The 22,073-nt window shown below is 43.7% G+C and overlaps 2 protein-coding genes across 7 annotated transcripts in view; one reads left to right on the top strand and one right to left on the bottom strand.

Annotated features, from left to right (window-relative positions):
- The window catches only part of MTMR2 (myotubularin related protein 2), a 57,514-nt gene extending 54,834 nt beyond the window's left edge, over positions 1-2,680 (top strand). For all 4 annotated transcript variants that reach the window (XM_082765229.1, XM_082765232.1, XM_082765230.1 and 1 more), the window contains 3 exons: positions 46-159; positions 1,455-1,631; positions 2,512-2,680. In XM_082765229.1, the coding sequence (XP_082621355.1) occupies positions 46-159; positions 1,455-1,631; positions 2,512-2,673 (453 nt within the window). In that variant the 3' untranslated portion in view covers positions 2,674-2,680. The remainder of the gene's footprint in view (positions 1-45; positions 160-1,454; positions 1,632-2,511) is intronic.
- Positions 2,681-2,702: 22 nt separating this feature from the next.
- CEP57 (centrosomal protein 57) lies at positions 2,703-22,046 on the bottom strand. Of its 3 annotated transcripts, XR_014317959.1 has the most exons (12): positions 21,948-22,046; positions 19,363-19,519; positions 16,187-16,366; positions 15,776-15,897; positions 14,796-14,909; positions 10,998-11,075; positions 9,835-9,939; positions 9,601-9,681; positions 9,046-9,290; positions 8,216-8,360; positions 4,619-6,765; positions 2,703-3,961 (listed from the first exon to the last, which is right to left on the bottom strand). XR_014317959.1 is itself a non-coding variant. In XM_082765264.1 (11 exons), the coding sequence occupies exons 1-11, from the start codon at positions 22,041-22,043 to the stop codon at positions 6,529-6,531; spliced, it is 1,560 nt and encodes a 519-aa protein (XP_082621390.1). In that variant the 5' UTR covers positions 22,044-22,046; the 3' UTR covers positions 2,703-6,528. The 3 variants fall into 3 exon arrangements, 2 of the variants coding, with proteins under 2 accessions (XP_082621390.1, XP_082621391.1); XM_082765264.1 differs by having other exon boundaries at positions 2,703-6,765; XM_082765265.1 differs by lacking the exon at positions 10,998-11,075 and having other exon boundaries at positions 2,703-6,765.
- Positions 22,047-22,073: the final 27 nt, after the last annotated feature.

Raw genomic sequence — 22,073 nt, 5'->3', positions numbered from 1 at the left:
TTATTTTATTTTAGGCGATTTACTGTCTTCTGTTTTTGTCCAAAGTTTCCTACAGCCTTTGAGTTCAACGAGTACTTCCTGATAACCATCCTGGATCACCTGTACAGTTGTTTGTTTGGGACGTTCCTGTGCAGCAGCGAGCAGCAGAGAGTGAAGGAGGTAAGGCTGCTTCTCTCCAAGGTGAAGGTGGGGTGCTGCGATTGCTTCAGCTGGCCAGGTGTTGCCTGAGAAATTCTTTGAGCCCTCAAAGCGAGTTGTAGGTGCAGTTCTGGGTACTGTGTCAGCTGCTGTCAGCTGGGGATTTTATGTTTCAGAGCACCACCATTCCCTTCTGGACAGGTCCACTCTTCTCAGCGTGGCCTTCGGTTACTTGCTGCTGGCTCAGTAGCTCCTGGCGTTTCCCAACTAGCTAGAAATCCAGCGTTCCTCTGAACTTCAGTTTGGTTTAACCTTCTCTGTGGAAACTGGTACCTTTTTGCCCCCCCATTTTCCTTGATGTGGTCCCTTTAGCAGGCTGCTCTAGGTTTGTTGGTGACCAGCTCCCGGGGAGCTGTGTGTAGCTGTGTACAGCCAGATACATTCAGACGCTGCCCTGCTCAACCCCAGCTGGGAATCGGAAGGAAAGGGAACAGCATGGAAAGGCAACAAGCGTTCTCTCTCCTACCTGAGGACGAGGGATTTTATCACTGAGAGCTTGCAGCCCAACATCCCCGAGGACAGTGCTGTGTGGGCCTGCTGTGATGGCGTTTGACAGCTCACCAGTTTAAAAACTAAACTAAACTAAACTTACTGCCGTACAGAAGCAATGGCATTATTCAGACGTGAAATCAGAGTCCCTGTTTCTCTGGAGTCCACAGTGATTGAATAATTGTGATTTCCAGAGATGAAAACCTGCCTGCTGTTTGTGGCTTTGGATTTTTTGCTTTTTGTTTTTTCTTCTAAGGCCTCAGCTTAGTGAGGTACTTAATCTACGAAGCCCTTCAACTCCGGTTTCACTGGGACTATTCACAGGCCTAATTACTCCACTCCATCAGGGCCTGAGTCAAACGCGGTGAATGGTTTTGTTTTTTTCCTCTTTCCCCTCCAATTCCATACTCCAGCAAGTCCTCCTGGAGCTCTTTAAAGAGCTGAAGTTTAACCAAGGCACTGAGGGTTCACGCACCAGTTCTGCGGTGTCCCCTTTGCTGCCCCAGTGGCGATTCCTGGGCTGTACTGGGAGCTGGGTGCTGTGCCAGGGCATGTGTGTGTGCCTGCCTGCAGGCATCCATGTGCTTCGATTACAGAAACCACATCAAAAGAAGAGTGTTTTTCTTTTTTTAAGCTACACGAAAGCAATCAGATCTGTATTAATGACAGGCACATGTATACGCTGTTGTAAGCACTCCTAAAGCTTTTGGAGATAAATGCTAGCATTCGTATGGGAAATAAAACCTCCTCTGCCCCTCCTGTTGCAGGGCCTTCCGAAAAAGACCGTGTCGCTTTGGTCTTACATCAACAGCCAGCTCGAGGACTTCACCAACCCCTTGTACGTCAGCTACTCCAACCACGTCCTCTACCCCGTGGCGAGCATGCGCCACCTCGAGCTGTGGGTCGGCTACTACATCCGCTGGAACCCAAGGATGAAGCCCCAGGTACCAGGCTTGTTTCACTTTCTTCTGAGGATTCTGCTTTCCTCTCCCTCTGTGCTAGTACTAACGCTGTCATGGTGGAGCTCCAGGCCTTTAAAGCACGAGAAGTAATGTTCAAACTTAAGCTGCCACCGCTTACATCTAAAAACAAAAGCCTAATTTCAATGTCATGCGAATTCAGAGCAGCGTCACAGCTGGCTGGTGCTTGGCTGGAGATCGCCACCTTGTGAGATCTGCAGGAGCTGAAGCTGCTCAGCAATTTGTAAAATAGTTTTGAGGAGCAGCAAAAGTATCCAAGTGTCTCTTCTTTACAAAAAAAAACCCTAAAGACCCAACACTTGTTTGCGTATCTGAGCTTTGGGGCTGCGATTAGATTACTGGCAGTAGGAACCTGCTGCTCATTTTGTCTGGCTGCAACTTTGATAAGAGCAGAACTAGCTTTGCCAAGGCAGGCACCTGAGACGAGCAGTGTGATTATGGCCCTAAATGCTTAAGTTGCTTTTAGATAGAAGGGAGACAAATTCTACCTCAATATCTAGCTGAAGTTAGCAAAGTTTTGCAAATCTGGACCCCAAAACACTTTCCAGTACTGTTTAACAGCCAGGGCTATGCGAAAATCCTTAAAAAATTTTATATTGCTCTTTTCCCCAAAGCTCTGAAGTTGTGGCTGGGCTGAGATTCTAAGGCCAGTGTCTCCCAGAAATGTGAGATCAAAGCTCTGTAATTGTCATCTTTCAAAATAACCTCTTAAGATTTGTTTAGCCGCTGTTAGTGTAGCTGCATGCGTTGGATAAAGTAAGAGTATCCCCAAGGTACCGCTGCGTGGCTCAGCTTCCCACTTCTACCCTTCCCTCCCAGCACTCAGCTCCGTGTTTCCTTGCAGGAGCCTGTCCACAATCGCTACAAGGAGCTTCTTGCCAAGCGGGCTGAGCTGCAGAAGAAAGTGGAGGAACTGCAGCGAGAAATCACCAACCGCTCCACCTCGTCCTCGGAGAGAGCTGGCTCTCCCGCGCAGTGCGTCACCCCCGTGCAGACTGTTGTATAACACTGACTGTTTTTTTTTGCCAACTACCTTCCCAAGACCACCGGGACAGCTTTTCTGAAACCCTCTGGATTCCCGTTACGGTGTCTGGGAGACGCCGACCTATTTATTTATTTCTCTCCAGGATAATTTATTAGTACTGTAGCACTAGAGGAAGCTTAAGCAAAAACAGAGGAAAACCAAGGCCCCCTATGCAATTAACCTTCTCAGTGGCTAGGTGAGGATACAAGCTACTTGCACTTGCCACTTAAAAGAAACCCAGAACTCTTTTTTTGCTCACTTGTGTTGGAAATCACTTTACTTTCAAAAAGGGACTGTGTGCTAGAACGAAGTACTATGTAGGAAAAATGTCTACTCAGGAGTTTGAAAAAGCTCCCCTCTGCTAAAGGTTTTGAATCTTTGTCAGAGCCTTGAATACACCTGTGTGAAGTCATCAAAGTGCAGTATTAACAGCTGCATAGCAGTGCAAGGGGGTTTGCCAACACACTAAGAGTAGTGCTAGAAGCCAGAACATATCAGTTATTTTTCCTTTGACCTAGATCTAGGAAGCCATGTAAGCGATGCCTTATTTAAGAAAGGGCATCTTCTACCCAGAGAAACAGTGGTAGAGGAGCAACCTCCATGACTTAACTTTATAGGACTATGTTTACTTCCATCTCTGCAACTAGATTTTTGCTCATGGTTTACACGGATCATGCCAGGGTATAAATTAAAGCACCTTTGTTCCTGAGGGATGGAGCAGAGCAAGGCTCCCTCGGTGCTTCCTGCAGCTCTTTGTTCTCCAGTGCCTCAGCCACAGCAGGAGGAAGGTAGGGGGGTGCCCAGGGGCACACAAACTGCTCGAAGCAGTCATTTCATTTTGCTTGGGTAAGCGTAATTAGTGGTGTTTGTGCTTCTGTGCAGGCTCATAGTGGCATATTTAACAGAAAATTGAGTTATTTAACTAATAGAAGCAACCGTATCAACCAAAGAAGCCTTTTTGCCTACACTGCAACTGGTACTTCACACCACTCTGGTAGACTAAACAGCTTAGCTGGTTTCTGAGCCCTAGCGTTGAAGTCTTTTTCCTCATAGCACTCTTCAAGAATTAGTGGCACCTGCCTAAACTTAAGTACAAACTCAAGTTTTAATACAAACTTTTATTGTAGAAGTAGTGATGGAAAACATTTGGTGAAACCACACCTGCTGCATTGCTTCTCAAACACAGAAATAAGGGGCTGTAGGTGGTAGGGCTTACACTGCCATGGCACATCTGCAAGGATCTCCATTCACTCCAGGCTGCTTCTCATCTCTGCAAGGAAGGAAATCATGCATGGCTTGGGCTGGGTCCCTGTGCTGCTCTCATGCAACAGGGTCCCACACCGTGGGCTGCTAATTAATCTGCTCATCAGCATGCTTTTACTTTTAGCCTTTCTCCCAAGATGGGTATTTTTGAGAGGGTAGAAGAGTGGACAACTTACAGATAAGGAATTGCCTTCCAAAAGCCACATTCCACCTAAGGAATGACTTCCAGTTGCAGTCTATTTCTACCTGCTCTGCTGCAATCAGCATCTCAGTACTCCGAGGGAAATCCACTGCCACCTTCTGACAGAACGATTAACAGCTCGTGTAGCACTACTGCGGTTGTACAGGGTGGGCTGAGAGTTCATGGCTTAACAGTGCACAGAACCCCCACGAAATAGCTTCTGAAGGACTTGAATTCGCTTTAAGGTTGAAGGGCAGACGTGCTCTTATGTACAATCACTCTAAGACAGCTCATAGCTTTATTGTCTATTAGCTAATTGGCTGTGTGTATATGTTGCTTTGTTTTTTTAATGAAGGCTGTTTGGTTTCTTTAACACTAATAAAAATAAGCTAAATGGATTGAGCTCTTCTTGGGATCGTGTTTTCAGCTCCATGGTTAGCAAAAAAAAAAAGGTGTAGGCATGTGAACAAGAATAGCACTGACCTTAGCATGTCAAATCCGAATCTTACTCCTCCTTACTCATGCAGCTGGGTTCGCAAAATGCTCTTGTTCCAACTCTGAAATTTAGAATCACAGGGAAACAACTGCTCTTTGGACAAGTTTCTCTTACCCTGTACAGACCACTTTTAGCACAGATACAGTATATGGCTGCATGGTAGTATAAAATCATTCCTAGAATGACAAATAACCCATCTCTGCAATTTATAGTGCTTTAGCACAGGAACTTCTGTGAAAGAGGAACGTTCACATTTCTCCATGGAACTCACGTTGAAGTCCAACTTCAGCAGGATAATTTGGGATCAACAGCTCAGGGCTTACCCCCTGACACTCCCATTCCCAGTAGGCGTAACTCCAACCTCTGCAGTGCACAGTGACTGAGGTACCTATGGGGCCTGAAATACTCCTAAGCCCTAGCTCATTTAATACATCCTGAGGTAATGCTGACACTAGCCCTCCTCCAGCCATCCTTAACAAGCAAACTCAGTGATTATAACCTCAGCTACAGATTTCCAGCCCCTCCAGGAAGAATTTCAGCTACCCAGAGCCCATGCCCCCAGCCCCAGTGAAGTTCAGGAGGCTGGCACCAGGTGTAGTAGACAGCTTCTGACTTCTCATAGCTAAACCCTCCTCTGCCTCGGATGCAAGGAGATGACCAGGGTGCACCACCTAGAGATAATTCAACTCAGATTTGAACTCAAATCCCTTTCAGCAGACTCAGTCTGACCTGCACTGACCCTACAGCCATCTCTGCTTGTTTGGCTACACCAGGGTGGACAACTGACCTCACCTCACCCACAGTTTGCTTGCTCACTCCACCAAGAACACACTAGAAGGGGCACAGCGCTGCAGCAAACACTCAGCGAGTTCAGAGGAACTGCAGCTTTCCCACACTCGATTCAACAGGCAAGCTGGCTTTATTGTTTTTGAACTGTATAAACAGATGATCTGGGTCTTCCATACATTCCATGAATAGGAAATTCTTTACATTATTAACATAATAAATAACATTCACTCAGCTGTGCAAGTCAGTGCAAAGCAAGTTGCACCACTACCAAAAATCGATAGCTCATTAAAGCACGTTTCAAGTTAAAAGCAAGATGCCAGGACCGAATGGCATGATTGAGGCACTTGCAGTTTAAAACACTTGTGGTTTATCTCACTCCTTTACCGCCCAAAGCCATGGGTTGAAGAAGGGTTGTTACCCATATTTCCTATAGCTTTTTCAGGAAAGTACGAGTTCTGAAGAAAAACTCACTCTCCAGACCTTAAATACAATCATTATGCAAAATGATCTGGAGAAGTCACTTTGCTCCTTTTGAGTACACAAACATCCACTGCCATTAATGCTGACTAATGAATGTGCAGACCTAGGAATGCTTTGTGAGAACTAAAAACACTTTAAAAAAAGGAGTTTACCTGTTCTCCCTTTCCCACTCAGTCTGAGTAAGGGCAGCTGCACACAGCTCAGAGCTGACAGCAGCCCTCAGAACATGGCACTTTTCAAACAGATGCATCTCAAGAAGCCTCCCAATGCACAGAGTTCAACAACAGCAGTGTGAAATCACACTGGCATTTCACACAACCCAACCCACACGGACACCGTGTTGTTTGGGGTGCTGAAAGGAAAAAAGGGAGGGACTGCTGGAATCCTGACACGAGGGGGGCTGCTAGGGGGAGACCTGTGCTGGGATACCTTAAAAATGGAACGCACTTTGAACTAGGCCACAGTATATACAGCCAAACCCACAGGTGGAGGGATTAAGGACCCAGATTGCCAAAGTGCACTTCGCATACAGTAGCCTCTTTCACACAGCAAGAAAGGCAGCTGCTTTATATCCAGAATGTGTGCGAGCTTGACTGGGGTGGCTTCAGGAACATCTCCCACAGAGCAGTCAGTAGTCCCAGCTGATATCGTCTTTCTGCAGCGAGGTCTGGATGGTCTGCATGTCCCTCAGCAGCTGAAGGTTTTTCCGACTCTTCTCCCCAGGTTTCACTTTGATGGGACCAGCATCCTTCCCTTTCGTGGTTACGGTAGTTGTGACTTTGACCTCGCTGACGGGGCGCCTGCTGTCTTTTATTGGTTTAGCAGGAGTCTTTCTGGGCTTGCATTCTCTCTTCAGTCTCTCCAGCTGAAAGAGAAGCCCAAAGGAAAACAAACTGAAACAAGGTCACTGCTCGAAGCTCTGCAATTCTTCCAGACAGCTGGAACATCCCACTGCTCATCTCACTCAGCTAAGCAAACAGAAGCTTCCACACCACCCTGAGTGAGCAGTATTTTATTTTCCTGACACAGCAGTGCTATAGCCACATCTGTAGAGATGTGACAACCAAACTGCAGCACAGGTAGCTTCCACAGGGCCCCTCATTTTACGTAGTGATGGGCTCCCCTCCCAATTTATAGCACGCAGCACTTCTAAATGCTGACTCTGAGAACTTGTCAGTAGCTAGTCAAAAGGCTGAGTATATGGAGAATCTTTACTACTGGGGACTACTGCACATCTGTTCCTCTGCAACAGTTCCTCTGCAGATCACAAGAGAGATCAAAGGTAAAATGCTTTTAACTGCTTGAAAACATATTTCACATGCCTCCCTTTTGGATGTCATCAGCAGTGCGCTCAGTACATATTTGATGTATAAGCTACACCAGATGAGGGTGAGTCTTCGTGGTTCACATGAACTGGGCTGGATTAAATACATCAGGTTAAGCCCCTTGGAAAAAAAATCACTAGAATGGATGATTAGAAAAATCAGAATCGAAGAGTTTTTTACAGCTTTGAATGAAGAGGTTACGTTATTCAAAAAATTTTGAAAGGGGTTTGAAGTAAACAGATATTTCAGGTTTTATGAAGTACAAAATTAAAACAAATAGGCTGTTAGCACCAACAAGAGGAGAACCACTAAGAGTGAGCTCAACAGTGAAAGCCCTTGGGAATCTACCTCTCTTTTTAAACCCAGTGTAGGTTACTAGAAGCTCCGAGTTTCCTTCAGTGTAAAGAGCAGCATTTCATGAGGCCTTTCCCCTGCACACTATGTGCAGCTGGCTGTTACTAGGACCTCCCTGCAAAGCAAATGCTTTAGTTAATTCCTCATCACTGTCTTACATATGCTGGAAGCAAGAGTGGGACTGATCTGAATGCCCAGGTACCCGATGTGTCAGGAAACATGACCAGGAACACTTCCAGACTGGCTGCCCAGGAAGCAGGCTCATCCCTTCTTGCCCTATGTGCTGTTTCTCAGCGTGTGCTGCCCAGCCAGTTTGTGCTGTGTTTTAGACTTCAGACAGCTGTGGAATTTGCTATCAAACTCTTCCTTGTTTTGGGGATGAAAGGAGTATAGAAGGCAAGGTAAGAAGAGATGCAAAATTCTGTCTGGCATGGGATGAGGAGCAGACACAAGGTAACATGGCAAGGAATGGAAAGAGGCATGCAGACAAACTCTGGGACATGAAGCTAAACAAAGCTAGGCACAATGCTCTACAGTAGTTATTTCTACTTTATTGCTGCTACATTAGGATGTAAGGCAAAAAAACATCTTACAACAGCAACTTCACCAAAGCATGAACACAGGCACGTAACTCACCTGCAGCCAATGCCTCCGGACCTTGCTGATCTGGTCTGCCTTTGCCTCCATCTTTCCCACCAGTGTCTCAAGTTCCCTCTCCAGATCTTCCCTCACTGCAATGGTTGGAGCTTCCTGGACAAGCTTTGACAGCTGCTGGTGGTCACTAGCATGGGATTTAGATAGAGCAAAGCTTGCGTTAGGTTCTCTCAGTTTCTAGAGCTTGTGTAAATAGTTCAGAAACAACACTTCCAGAAATCCATAGCATCAGCAGCCCAACACATTCAAGGCATCATAAACCAGTCACAACAGTTTTGTTGGTGAGTAGCATCAGTGAAGTAGCACACCCTGGCAGCAGACAGCTGCTACATTAAATTGTCAACAAGAAGTGGCTTCAAACTTCAGCACACACATTTAAAGTTACCAAATGACCCCTAAAGGAAGGCATCTCAGCACTTGTCCCATTGCTGTTTTGTACATTTGTATTTCCTGTAGCTGTGCAGTAAGGTAACAATTTGTGTTCTGTTAGCCAGGATGCACAAAATGGGCCTTGGAAGATGGAATATTTGTCCACTGCATCAGGGCTGTTATCACACTTTCCCCCCCACTCTTCACAAGTTTGATATTGATGCATATAAATACCGGTATGGAGTCACTGTTTATCAGAATCTGCCTTTAACTGCAAGGAGAAATGAAAGCCTACACAGCCAACAGAAGAGATCAATTACAGGCTAGAGATTTTACAAAACTAATTCCTTTCCCCAGCAAAACCTTTGCAATTTTAAAGTGGAAAGACAAAGATATAAAGCATCCACATCCATAATCTGCAACGTCAAATACACCAAACTTACAAACTCATCTGCCCAAATTCATCCTGTAGAGTCAGCAGAACTTCTGAGAGTTCTTCGTGGGATGAGGAAGAGTCCTTTGGCAGCGATGCCTTTCTGCTCTTGCTGGCGGGATGACTGGTACTGATGGATTTTGCTAGCGGGGTGTCGTTTACCACACGGTTGTTACACAAAGCTTTGGTGTGCTGCTTCATCAGGTGCAGGACATGTTGCACGTTGGCGCCAACTGAATGGCTGGGACTGGTAGACTGGAAGGAAAGACTGCTTTTAAATGACATTGTCAACAACCTCCTTGATTATAATGGAGAACACCAAAACAATATTTAGTTTTGCTTAAACGTGTGTAACAAGAGCAGCTTGACTAGCAGCATGGAGGGAGCTCATTTTAGGAAATACCAGCTCAGCAAGTTACTGATATGCAGCAGGCCTTTTGAAGATAAAGAAGCTCGTCAAAGAGCACAAGATGATCTGACCGCTGGGTGTCAGGAGTGCACCAAGCCAAAGCCACTGAAGGAGCCGCAGCTACTGAGCATGAAGCTTCACAATTCGGCAGCTCACCTTCCCAGCTACAAAGGGTACGTCGCCCAGACACAGTCTGTAATGGGGCTGCGTAGTGAGATGGCTTGTGGGGGAGCATTTCTGTAAGGAAAGGAGAGAGAAATGCTTACCAAAGATAACACTACAGCAAACCCATTTTTTGCTTTGCAATAGAAGAGGCTGCTTTCTTTCTGATTGCATGCATAGATCCTTATTTAACTCCTCAGTAATTGCCCTTCTCTCCCCCTCTGTTACCTTCTCTGGCTGCTTAGTTTTTTTCCTGGGTTTTCTTGCCTTTGGAGAAAGCAATGGTGATGCTGCTTGAATTAACAGTCTGTTGGTTTCCAGGCCTGTCTGAAGCTGTAATTGAAGGAATGAGGGAAGTTACTGAAATTGTATTAATAGATTATCAGAGAGAATGCACTAAGATTTGCAACACAGCATTTTTAAAATACAAGCTCTCCGAAAGTAAGGGCTGCGAGTGTGTAGGATGCCTCTGCAGTCTAATTTAAACATTAAATAGGATTTTTGCCTCAGATCACACGTCTCATCACTAATCTTGGTTAAGTTAAAGAATCGGTTGTAGCGAACTACTCCCATGTAGGCAAGTACCAAAACATCAGCTGTGTTTTACGCTTGGCAAAGTATTAGGGAAGTCAGGTAACCAACTCTGACTGTTCACTTGATTCTGTGGCATACAGTTATGTTCACTTGATTCTGTGGCATACAGTTAGCAGACAACTATTTTTCCTGATCTATTGATTTTGACAGGAAAAAAACCTCTCTCTAAAGAGCAAAGATTAGAATTGTCACTGTCAAAGACCTCTATACACTTTGGTTAGGAGATGAGTTCTAAAGCCATGTTTCTTTGTATTGATAGAAACAATCTCATCAAGAAGCATTCACAAAACAATTATTCATGATTAATTTGAGCTTAGCACTCATTAGAAAGGTTAATGCCTGCCACGTTACCTACATGTCTTAGCATACAGCTGATCAGTACATAAAGACCACAACACTTCAGGGTTAGAAGGCCACTATCCTTACAGACCCATACCCAACAGTACAGGGCCCTTTTTTGCCTCTTTCTGCAATATATCTAGCTGCAATTACGAAAAAAGGAGTATGCTTTTTGACCTTGGTGTATTTAAAACAGAGATCCTTATACATCCTCAACTACAAATCAGTCTGAATTATTTTTCTTTTCCCACTAGTTTTTTCATTAAAGAAATGAAGCTTCATTAGGAAAAAAAATTCTGAAGCACTCTGAGAACTTCAGATGTGGGGTACAGGGAAGACTACAATGTTTTCATTTTTCTCTATATAAAGACATTATCACCAAGTTTATCAGAGAAAGTTGATGAAAAGGAAGAGCTAATTACAGTGCATACTGTACTAGAGAAATTTCCTGTTGTTACCTCAGCTGCTTTTTCCTGAACAAGCTTCCTTGCGTGTTCTTCCTCCTGAAGCTTCTGTTCCAGCTCTTTCATTTTTTTCTAGTCAAAGGTGAATGAAAACAGTTACTACGGAAACACGTTTCTTTTTTTCTCTGAAGAGTAAAATACCAAGAGATTGAGCAAAGCTGTTATCAGTTTCAGCTTGCAATTTCAGACTAGGCAAGAACTTCAGAATTAAATTAACTGCTGAAGTTCTACCTATACAGGCATAATAAACACAGCAGCCAAGTTCTTATGCCTCAGACTGAATTGATTTTTTCTATTTTTACTTCCACAACGGGTATGTGGATTTAAGTCAGAGCCTACAGGGAGAATAATACACAAAGCTGAACTCTTAAGACAGGGATTTTTGAATATCTAGCCACCTCCTTAATTAAGAGCAGAGAGGAAAGTTCATGATGCTTGAGTTCCCTTTAAGCAAACATGAATTGACTTAATCTTTTTATGGTAAAAATACTGTAAGAATTTCTTAAAGCCCCTTTCAAGAAAAGAGTTAAAAGGAGAGGCACACATCTTTGTAGACATTTCAACAAGATGAAAAACCTGTTTAAGCAGGATATGATTAAACTCCCAACATGAAGGTTTTTTAAACAACCTTCTAATTTCATACAGCAGAGTGAAAATGATCCAAAGTTCCAGAGCACACACAAAAAAAAACAACCTTCCCTTCTCTTCCCCCAAAGACTGAATATTATTCACAGAGCCACTAATCAAACCTAAGCCAGAAAAGCATGCAATTCAAAGCAGCAGCTAATTTTGGACACTTTAATTTGCATTATTTATAGAGCCAGTACCCTAAAAACTTAAAAGAGGTGTTAAATATTTCAATTCACCTTTATTTAAGCATTAACTATAAGATTAATATAACCAACTGTTGTACGAAGGTGTTAAAATGCAAATCCCTGGGTGCACATCCAGGACAAAGGCACTGTGTGAAGGAACCAGCTTTTCCTGTTGAGTCTTTTTTCCCCCATTCCATAGGAATTAGAAACATTCCAAGTAACTTAAAATCATCTTCCACCCTTTACGTGTCAGTTTTTGATTTCCACACAGACGCCTCCATGAAAATCCTTCTTTAGCCTCTTACACATAATCTTTACTATACAAATGCTGCAGCAAACCTTCTGTTTGAGCTGAAGACTGACATGAACCCAAACCACTGCTTCTGTGCTGAAATGTACCCAGTGTCCACTCAGTTGTCCTAGCTGCCACGTGTAGCTCAAATCGTGCAGCAAGATGGCATCTTACTAAACTTTCAGTGACAGACCACATTGGAAATTCTCTAAGTGATATTCCCAAAATATATATATTTTTTTTATTTCTTATAGAAAAAGAATAAGAAATCCCTCTTCCACACTCAGCTCTCAGAATGGCCACATCCCCCAGGCAAATGCGGATTACTGGTCCCATCACTAAGAGGGAAGCAAGCCAGAGGCCTGGCTGTTCAGGAAAGCGCACACATTCCCTGAGCACGCTCCCCATAACATAAGGTAGCGCAGCACAAAAGGGAACTGCAGGTCAGCACCAAGCTGACTAAAACATTTTCCCTAGTCCCCACTAACCACTTTAAAAAAAAAAAATCATAAAAAAAGGCCAATAAATAAATATTTCAACATATTCTTTTGCCCATTTTCTAAAACAAATTTCATGGGACCACTGCACACATCATTTGGGCTGTCACTGAAATAAGTTTCAAACAACTTTAACCAGAGGCTGAAAGGTATGACCTCAAAGACACAAAGTGCCTTTATTTCTGCAAACAGGGCTGCTGGGACAAGCACCCAGTTCCGTCCATCAGAGAGGAAGTGCCTGTGGTGTGAGGACAGCTCACATCTGTGCTTCACTACCCTGAATATCAGCACCTGCTTAACAGCTGAGCAGCCACGTGTTGCACCTGGTGCAGGTGCTGCTTCTCACCACCTGGCAGGTAGGGGAGACAAGAAAAATAAGAAGGGTGGGTGGCATACCTATAGTTACCTCTGCTGGTCACAGAATGGAGGGGTTTTGTTCTCTTTTTAAGTCTCAGTGTTAAGAAGAGATTGATTACTACCAACTTCAGCTCTTTAAAACACATCCAGTCAGATTCTGCCCATCTGACACCCAAGACCAGAGCCCTACCCACTCCTTTAGGGAACAGCCCCATCCTCTGCCTCCATCCCCACACACAGACACGCTCAGAGCCTCTCAGCCAGCTGTCCAGACACTGCACTGCAGGACTGCAGTTGCAATGAATGTACACTAAAAAATGTTTTTGGAGGTCAGCACTCTGATTAGGAGACCATCACATGAATGAGGACCTCCACAATCCCTTTATGATATGCTTATATGGCTAGGTAAGGTAGCAGCTCTGCAAATTTTGGAGATTAAATGCTCTCAGCACGTAAGACACACACACATTTCACTCTGGCAAAGTCTGAAATCAGTCTAAAATCCTTGCCCACTCATGAGTGGTCATCTCACCAGTTTGTCTCAGTACACTGTGCATGGAAGTAGTCCTTATTTACTTCTAGCTTCAAATTAAACTTGCAGATGTTCCTGTGGTCTTGCCACAACTAAAGCAGAGATCACCAGAAGCAACAGCTGTGACTGTTTTGAGCAGAGTGCAGCCATCCCTTGAGGACTGTAAGGTCCTGAGCACACAGAGGAACGTGACCAACAAGCACAGAGGCAGCCTGACCTGCTGGCCAGAGGGCGACTCGTGGCAGGAAAATGATTGTAAGGAAAATCACCTTTAGACAGAGCTAGTCAGTCGGGACTTCTCTTGGTTCTGAAAACTGATTCAAAACTGTAAATTTAATGCCCAATTCCACTAAGAATGATTTAATTATGACAACCACTAATTTCTAATGATACTGAAGATTCAGCCTGATCCAGGAAAAAAAAAAATTTATGCTGGAATTATGTTCACTAGCCAGGCACAAAAAGACAAATAACCTAGCCCCATCAAACTTCAGCTGCTACCAGACAAGAACGTGGTAAAAACTTGTGAAAAAGCAATTCCTCTTGGTGAAGCAGTTATTTCAAACCTGACCCTGGATGAACTTACTGCTGCTTTCAGGGAACAAGAGGTGGGAGAAGCTCATCTCTTTGAGAGAGGTTTGCCCAAATAATGCGGTCTTTTTTACTCCCCAAAGGGAGCCCACAATGGGGTGTCAAGATCAACAGCTTGTCAAAGTTGCCTTGGGTCAGAGACTCCCAAGAAGAGCTGTAGTGTCTAGAAGGTGCTGTAGCAGACCAGCCAGATGAAGATTTACTATCAAACATCTTAAATACTCTTGGAAAAGCACGTGGGAAGGGCTGGTAAGCAGGTGGCAAGTGTAAAATTTTGGTAAGAGTCCAGAGCTACCCCTAATACCACAGTCTAACAACACTAACCACTGCTGAAAGGGGGGAGAAAAATGTCAAAAAAAAACACACAGAAAACCAAGTGAAGTCTGGGTCATAATTGACTAACTGCCAGCATTGAGTACAAAGTAACTCAGAAAGTGTTCAGAAACACTATCTTATGTGCCCCTGTGCCACCCAAACAAAAAATGAACACCTACAGATCCTGTCAAGTCTCAACTAAACTCCAATTCTTTCTTGTAGTGACCTACAGCCTGACTTCCAACAGTAACTGCAAGTTTTTACACCACTTCAGCTTTAAAAAGACATTTTAGCTGCTATATTTTTCCTCTTCCAGCTCTGTTATCAACATGTAACTATGAAATGTTGATTACAATAAACAAGGTAAGTCTGATGCAAGTGCAAGTGACAGACCTCTGCTATGGACTGCATGGTAGTAAGCCTGGTGTACTCTTTCTCCAGCATATCCAGCTTTTCCAGTTTAGACTGGACTTGGGATTGATCGAGCCGGTCTCTCTCCAATGAGCCCTTGATGGGAGAAATTAAAAGCAAAACTGTTATAAGCACAATGAAACATATCTGTAGCAAGCTTTACATCTGCAAGATAAAGGAAGACCATAAACAGATCAAAGGAACTACTTTCTCTGCACTATTTTAAGTGCTGCTACAATTAAGGAGCAACTGGGCATTTTTGACACAGTTGGAAACTGTGCCAACATTGGGAATCTCACAGCCAGCCAAAACCAGGTGAAAATGTGCAGTCTCTCCTCCCTGCCAAGCCAAAAATAATAAAAACCCTTTACTCAGCTATTAGAGGTAATTTTCTTAATTTCAGTGAATATTCAATACTCCTAAGACAGCCACAAAGACTGTGGAACAGAGAGCACTAAGTGATAGATACTCCTATAAAACAAAATTCAAAAGCTCATTTTAGATATAGGACAAATCCCACAATCACTGATGGCAGAAAACAAGTTTTATTATTATTTCTAGATAAACTGGGTCTGCCAGACAGATTCTCAAGAAAAGTACCAGTGGAAAAAAAAAAGAGTTAAATACTGTAAACACAAAAGGGAAGGTTTTTTCCACTGGCACACAGGTATTATCCTCTGAGGGATACAGATGAGCTAAGGCAAATCAGTCACACATAAGCAGTTAATTCTAATTAACACCAGAACCTACAGAATTGCCTTAGAGACAGAAGCACAAAGACAGAAAAGACCAGGGTCCTCACAGGACTGAAAATTAAGTGGAAAAATTGTTCATACCTAGGTATATAAAGGCCAGTTCAATGACATCTACAGCTGAAGGTATCAAAATCACAGTAAATGAGAAGTTGTGATGTAGTCACTGATTTTTTTTCATTTAATCCTGAGATAATCTTAGGAGCACACCTGTTTCTCCAAGAGATGTGACTTCTCATTTTCTGCATGCTGGATCATTTTCCTCATGTAGTCCAGCTGTTTCTCTAAGAGGCTGCACCGAGACTCAGCAGCTGCCAGCTGAGAAGCCAGTTCTGTAGGTAACAAGGCAGAAAAATGAAATCATGCACTGCTTGTTGCCTGTTGTTCTCAGGACAGTTCAAAAACAAGCAAGAAAAGAACCATCTGAAACTCAGATTAAGCTGAATTAACCATTCGTGTGTGCAAATTCCTAAAATTATGTATGCTTTAAAAATTATTGCTTCAAAATTCCACTGTAAAATATACTGAACAAAGATAATTGAAATAGTTTTGTGCATTGATAAAACTCAAGTTTTATCCACATCAATGTTCAGTAGTGCGTATAAAAACATAGCAAACCACCTTGATTTTTCTTTGACACTTCAGTTCTGTCCTGCTCCCTGTGTTGCATTTGCTCGCTCAGTACTTTCTTGTAGTCTGCTGTTTCTCTGCTGAGGTGTTTGACATTCTCTTCTGCCTGCAGCCGCTCCAACTCCAGCCGACGAATTTTTTCCTGGAGATTCTTCAGAGCAGAAAATATTGCTGTAATTGAGCAAGGACCTTTTGTTAGTTACACTTCAAGATAACACTGAGTTTGAAACACGTTCCATGAGAAAGCCAGTGTGTTCCTCACCACCAGCCAGGACTTCTTCCGTGAGTTAGAACCCTAAACTGCAACCAATCCTAAACCAAGTCCTAAATGAATAGATGCTTTTGGTGCATACCTTCATCTGAAACATCTGGGAAAAGATACATCCATTGCCCAGGACAGGTCAAATAAATATTCCGTACGTTAAGCACAACCAGTGCTTCTTCTGATTTTTTATCAGAAGGAAATTAAAGGTGATGACTGAGTAGTTGAAGCAGTGGAAGTTCCCTGTATGCTTATTACTGTTCCTCTGCAAGTGCACACCAGTGGGACAAATATAAAACAGCATTCACCTTGCTGATCACTGCACAGAAAAAGTGTTAGATATCAGCAGAGCTATAAAGATGTTTATTTCTCCAGGCATCAGCTCTTCTGGTTTAGCATTTGTGATGGCCTCATGCCCACAAGATACGCGCCTCCTTTGTGCCAAACAGCTTTCCCACTTTCCTGCTCCAACAAATACTCAAAGCCTTTTTTTGTGTGACAAATATATAAAGAAAGCAGCTGTAATAGAACTCATCTTGTGATTAGACCATCTGCTGGTAATCTGACATATTGCATCTGGCTGTATTGTTTAAACCTGCAAAGGGAACCAGAACTATCAGCCCCTTCCCCTATACACAGTCCTATTAAAGTAAAACATGAGAACTACCCTATAGGCAGCTCATAACAGATTTATCTGAGAGGTCACTCCTTAGCCTACTCCTTTGTGCTTAAACACACTCTAGAGAAAAAATGGAAACATGGAAAAAAAACACAGGAAAAGTTGAGGCCGCGTACCTGGTTGAGCATCACATTAACAAAAAAAAGGAAGAATTGTTATCAGAATGAGTTTTCCTGAGTGAAAACACATCAAATCCTGAAATGCAGGATAGAACAGAGTATCAGAACTACCTACTCTAAGGTAACTTAAGTAATTAGGAAGTGGGTGACAGCAGCCACAGATAAAGGGAAAGTTGTTGATAACCTGATCCTATTAGCAGGGTCACCCTTTTCCTGTGTTTATGGCACTGTTATCAGGATTCAGTTGAAGTGGGCACAGCTGGAACCATAAACAGCTTTGTTACACAACACTTAGAGCTCAATTAAAGTCTGTGTATTTACAGTAATGACAAGCAAAACACATCAATGAAGCAATCTGAGCAGTGGGTAGGTAAGGGTGAAACCCAACAGGATGCCAGGTAGCAGGCAGGGCAGGAAATCAGTGTCAAAGTAACAGATACATTGCAACAGTCATCACAGATGCACAACGTAAAGGAATTAAACCCCAAATACGCAGGATTTACTTAACTTCTGGATTTTTTTGTTTAAGTGTGAGGCAGGAACAGGAAGAGCCCCCAAGAACAACCAAATCTATTTTCTCATCTGAAGATAACTCCCAAATCCTTAACCTTATATACACTCCTGAACTTGTAAACTTACTTCAGAGTTGCAGAGCTTCTACAAAAAAATAGAGTATTGCACGAACTGCCTGCTGGATTTTTATTTTCCATATGCATTGATATCTATATAAACATTTTAGGAGTCATAAAGTCTTAAAAGGCCTTTATTTTCCTAAGAAGGGATATGGCTTTCAGATTCTATCCCTCTAGCTGTATTTATTTTAGAGTTAGCAAATTACCTGCTTGAAAAGAGTTGCCAGGTGAAAATTTGGAAGTCAAAACTTTGTCACTAATGCAGCACACAACACAGTCTACAGAAATACCCTTGTATCAATCATTTGCAAGTAAGCCCTTAGCTTAACATCCAAATTTGTCATACAAGTCCTTTAGTTTTGTGTTAGCCACACTCAAAACAGATCACGTTGTGCATGCCAGAGCATATATTACATTTTAAATGGCACTTCAGGAATTCAGGTTTCATCTACTAGATAATTAACATAAAAGTCCCTGGTAATTTCAACATGAATTACATTACTGGAACAGGTACTGGAGCCTACTGTGCTGTGTTTTCCCCCCAGTCTGTCTTATATTTAGAGTAATTTAAGGGTTCATCCTAAATCTCTCTCGCTTTTCTTTCTGTAAGGAATAAAATATTTTTTTCATAGCCCTAACCCTCCATACAACCAGTCTTCAGGGGTTATTTTCTCAAGAACCCCAAGCCAAGCAGCTCACAAAGAACCCACCCTGTCCTAGCCTCCAATTCCCTCAGCTCCCTCCTGTACCTACCCCCAAGCAGCTCTGGGGTTCCTCTCCTTATAGGAGAAGCCAATTCATTAAACAACAGAAAACTAGCAAAAAATGTTTTTGTTCATCTCTGATCAGGCAAAATTAATGTTTGGTTCTGGTGTTCACTTCCAGACGAAGTGGGAAAGACAGGATAAAGAATAAACCAGAAACAAAAAAGAATAAATGGGAGTACAACTTTCCTCCCCCTGTGGTAATGGTGAGCTCTCAGTTCAGCACTTTGCCACAAAACACCTCTTTTCTTCTGTATGTGGTGAGCACTTCCCTGATTCCCACCACACCCTTTGTACATTACAAGCCTTCTCAGTTCAGCAACACGGATTCTCTTCCTTTGCTCCAAGCTGTCTGGAGAACTCCAGTCTCATTCCAAACTTGGTTGTGAGCTGGGGTGGGGAACGACAGAGGGACATGAGGACCAGAAGAAGGAACGAAGAACATCTCAAGCCCATTTCACTGAGCCAATTTTACAGCTCTCTGCTACTGAAGTGAGCATCCTTCTCCAGCTGTAAGACTTTTTCATCAGGCATTCTTCAGACAGAGAAGCAAAAAGGATTTACAAAACAGGTGATCTGCACATCACTGGGAAGGGATAAAAGGCTAAAGAGACCATATCCTCTGTGGGCATAGAATTTTTTTGTGATGCTTTCACGCACAGCACAAGCAACTTGAAAACAGGTAAAAAAGCAGCTTAGCTGAAGCCTTACCTCTGCTGTTACTCTCGGGATATGGAATTACTGGTTTCTGTGGGGAGCGCAGCAGGTCTGAGTTGATGAAGGGCTTGTACTTCGGGTAATCGATATACGACGTTGCAGAGAGTCCATCTGTGGCTGACGCAGACCTGTGAGCTTTGTGTAGATCACCCTAAAAATAAAGCAAAGCTGTTATTCAACACATTTGCTTCTCTGTCACAATAAAAGCAGAATCAGTTTATACGATGTGGAGAAATACTGCTGCAGGAGACCTGTAGCTCAAAGGCTGTATTTTCTTCCTTGGAGTCTTCAGTATGTACATCAAAGTCACCTCTGCTAAAAACTGTATCAGAACAAGTTTTTCAAGCTAGTTTCCAATTTCTGCTTTTGTTTACTATTATTTATATGCTTGCTTACTGTGAGAAGGCACTACACCAGACACGGAGGACAGAGCTCTCCCCACTGCAGCCCCAGCCCCTCTTTTCCACCTCTATCTTTCACAGCCTTCCATGAACACCTTGAACATCCCCAGCAGAAACACCAAGATGACTTCACCTCCCAGCTTATCAGTGTCACTGGCACAAGAAAAGCAGCAGAAAGCTCAAAGCCAAGAAAGGAGGTACCTCTGCCTCTCAGTGCCAACAGACTGCTAAGAGCAGCTTAACCCTGATCTCAAAAACACGGCCATGAAAGCTGCAGATTTTCCAGTGCTCTACTTGCCAAGTATTTGGTGCATTTTGGAGGATGCAGCTACCAGAAGGGATCACCCTGTTGTGAACATGCTATGCAGTCAGGACACCAGCAACTGGACACTTTCCAGCAAGGTTCTCCCAAGCCAAAGGGGCACAGCACTCCACACACCGTGTCTGTGGCTTTGACTGAAACCTACCTTGTCTCAGCTTTGTGTACAGGCTTGGTGGGTAGGAGTGAAATAAAAATATAGCTGCCTAGTTTGAATGTGCTAGGAACCTTCCTGCAGCCCGAGGCAGAAATGGGCTGCAAGCAGATGTGATGCTCTGGATCCTACAGCTCTTCACAGAAGATTCACTTCACTAATAAGGCAACCGAGTAATCGCTCACCTTGGCAGGGCTTTCCTAAGCTTTTGCAAATACCAGTTATTGTGGGCATATTGTGACCTAAATTAAAATACAAGAAGTATTTGTGCAAATACCTCATGGCAAGTTAGACAATACACCCAAAACACATCATAAGAAATACAAAGGGAAAAAAATAAGAAAATTAGTAAGTCACTTGAAGCCTACACACACTTAATTTTCCTCATACAAAGAAAAGACAAAGACCCTAAGCACCCTGAACCTTTCAGGCGGTGTTTCTGTTTTATCTGCAAAGCAATACGTTGCGTTTGTTATCTCCTACACAGCACAAGTGCTTTTCTTGGAATTTGCACAAGAACTTCGGCCACCATGGAAACTTGATTAAAACACAAATGCCTAATTAAGAATATATTAACAAAAATATTTTGAGTAAGTCTGTGTGTATATGGGCACTGTTTTATGCTCCGTAGCCACACAGAGCAAACTTTGCAGAATGAGTAATGTCAAAACTGAAGGAAAGGCTATTAGCAGGGACCTCAGCCCTGCAGAAATACCAGCCTTACAAGGTGCTGGACCGCTGTGAGTGGAATAAGATTAAAGAGCAAAGTTAAAGTGCACGAAGCAAAGCACAGCATTTCATGCAATAGGCAGCAGAGCACCACCAGCAGCAACGTGAGCCCGAGTGGCAGAAACTATTGATTCAAACACCACTCTGCTATTCGTGTGAAACAAAATTGGTCTGCTATGGGTGAGAAACAAAAGCATCTGATGGTCCTCGGGGCTGAGAGATGGGGATCTGTCTGAAATCAATGCAGGGCTGCCACGGACCTGAGTTTTCCTAGGTCTCTATTTTTCACCTGGAAAACGTTGTCTGTGGAGAATTAAGAATAACTAGGTAAAAAAAAAAACAAACAAAAACTAAACAGAAAACCTAACCTGCTGCCTTTTTTGGCCTTTTTTTCCTTTTTAAACTGGCAAAAGCGACACTTACCTAGCCCGCACCAGGCTGACCCCAGGAGACAGCCTACACGCTTCTGCAAAAATTACACAAAGTAAAGCAAACACAGGCGTGTTGACTAGTTGCATTTCTTACACATATCACCTGGATGGAGGCCAGGGGCACAACTTTCAGTGGCATCCCGTCAGCAAAGCCCCTGGCTCCAAATAAACCCCACAGTACCGCTGTACAGGTGGGAGCTGCCACCAGACGCATTTGCTACACGTTTAACCAAGCCAGCTCCGCGTGCTGCTTCAGGAATCACCGCTAAATAATCCTGACTGAAAGAAAAAAGTGACAGAATTCCGGAAATAGAGTCCAGGTTAAGATCTATTTAACGCTGCTTCTGCCGCGGGGCGCACCACGGTGCGCTCACCTCAGGAAAACGCTGAAAATTCGGGAAAAAAAAGCCCCAAACGGGTGAAGGTGAGAGAACTTATAATTAGTTACAGCCCCCAGCCGCCCCCCAGCCCTCTTTTTGGGCAGCCCCGCGGCTCCTTCATGCTCCCGGCCCCCCCGCAGCCCCCTCCCCGCCCCCGGCCCTCACCGTGCGCTGCTGCCGCCGCCCGCCCGCCGCCGCCATTTTGTGCGCGGGCGGCCCCCCTCCCCCCGGGGCCCGTCCCTTTAAGGGCGCCGCGGCCATGCGGCGGCCATGAGCCGGGCGCGGGCTGAC

The sequence above is a fragment of the Aythya marila genome, assembly GCF_965140915.1.
Source record: "Aythya marila genome assembly, chromosome: 1".
Classification (NCBI taxonomy): Eukaryota; Metazoa; Chordata; class Aves; order Anseriformes; family Anatidae; genus Aythya; species Aythya marila.
Note: the sequence above shows the minus strand (reverse complement) of the source record. Positions and strands in the feature narration are given on the sequence as shown.

Excerpts from the sequence above, each read along its gene's own strand:
- CEP57 (XM_082765264.1), bottom strand. The coding sequence starts at position 22,043 with ATGGCCGCGGCGCCCTTAAAGGGACGGGCCCCGGGGGGAGGGGGGCCG. Across the intron at positions 16,367-19,362 it reads TCCCGAGAGTAACAGCAGAG|CAATATTTTCTGCTCTGAAG; the intron begins GTAAGGCTTCAG and ends GCTCAATTACAG. Across the intron at positions 9,682-9,834 it reads AAACTAAGCAGCCAGAGAAG|AAATGCTCCCCCACAAGCCA; the intron begins GTAACAGAGGGG and ends CTTTCCTTACAG.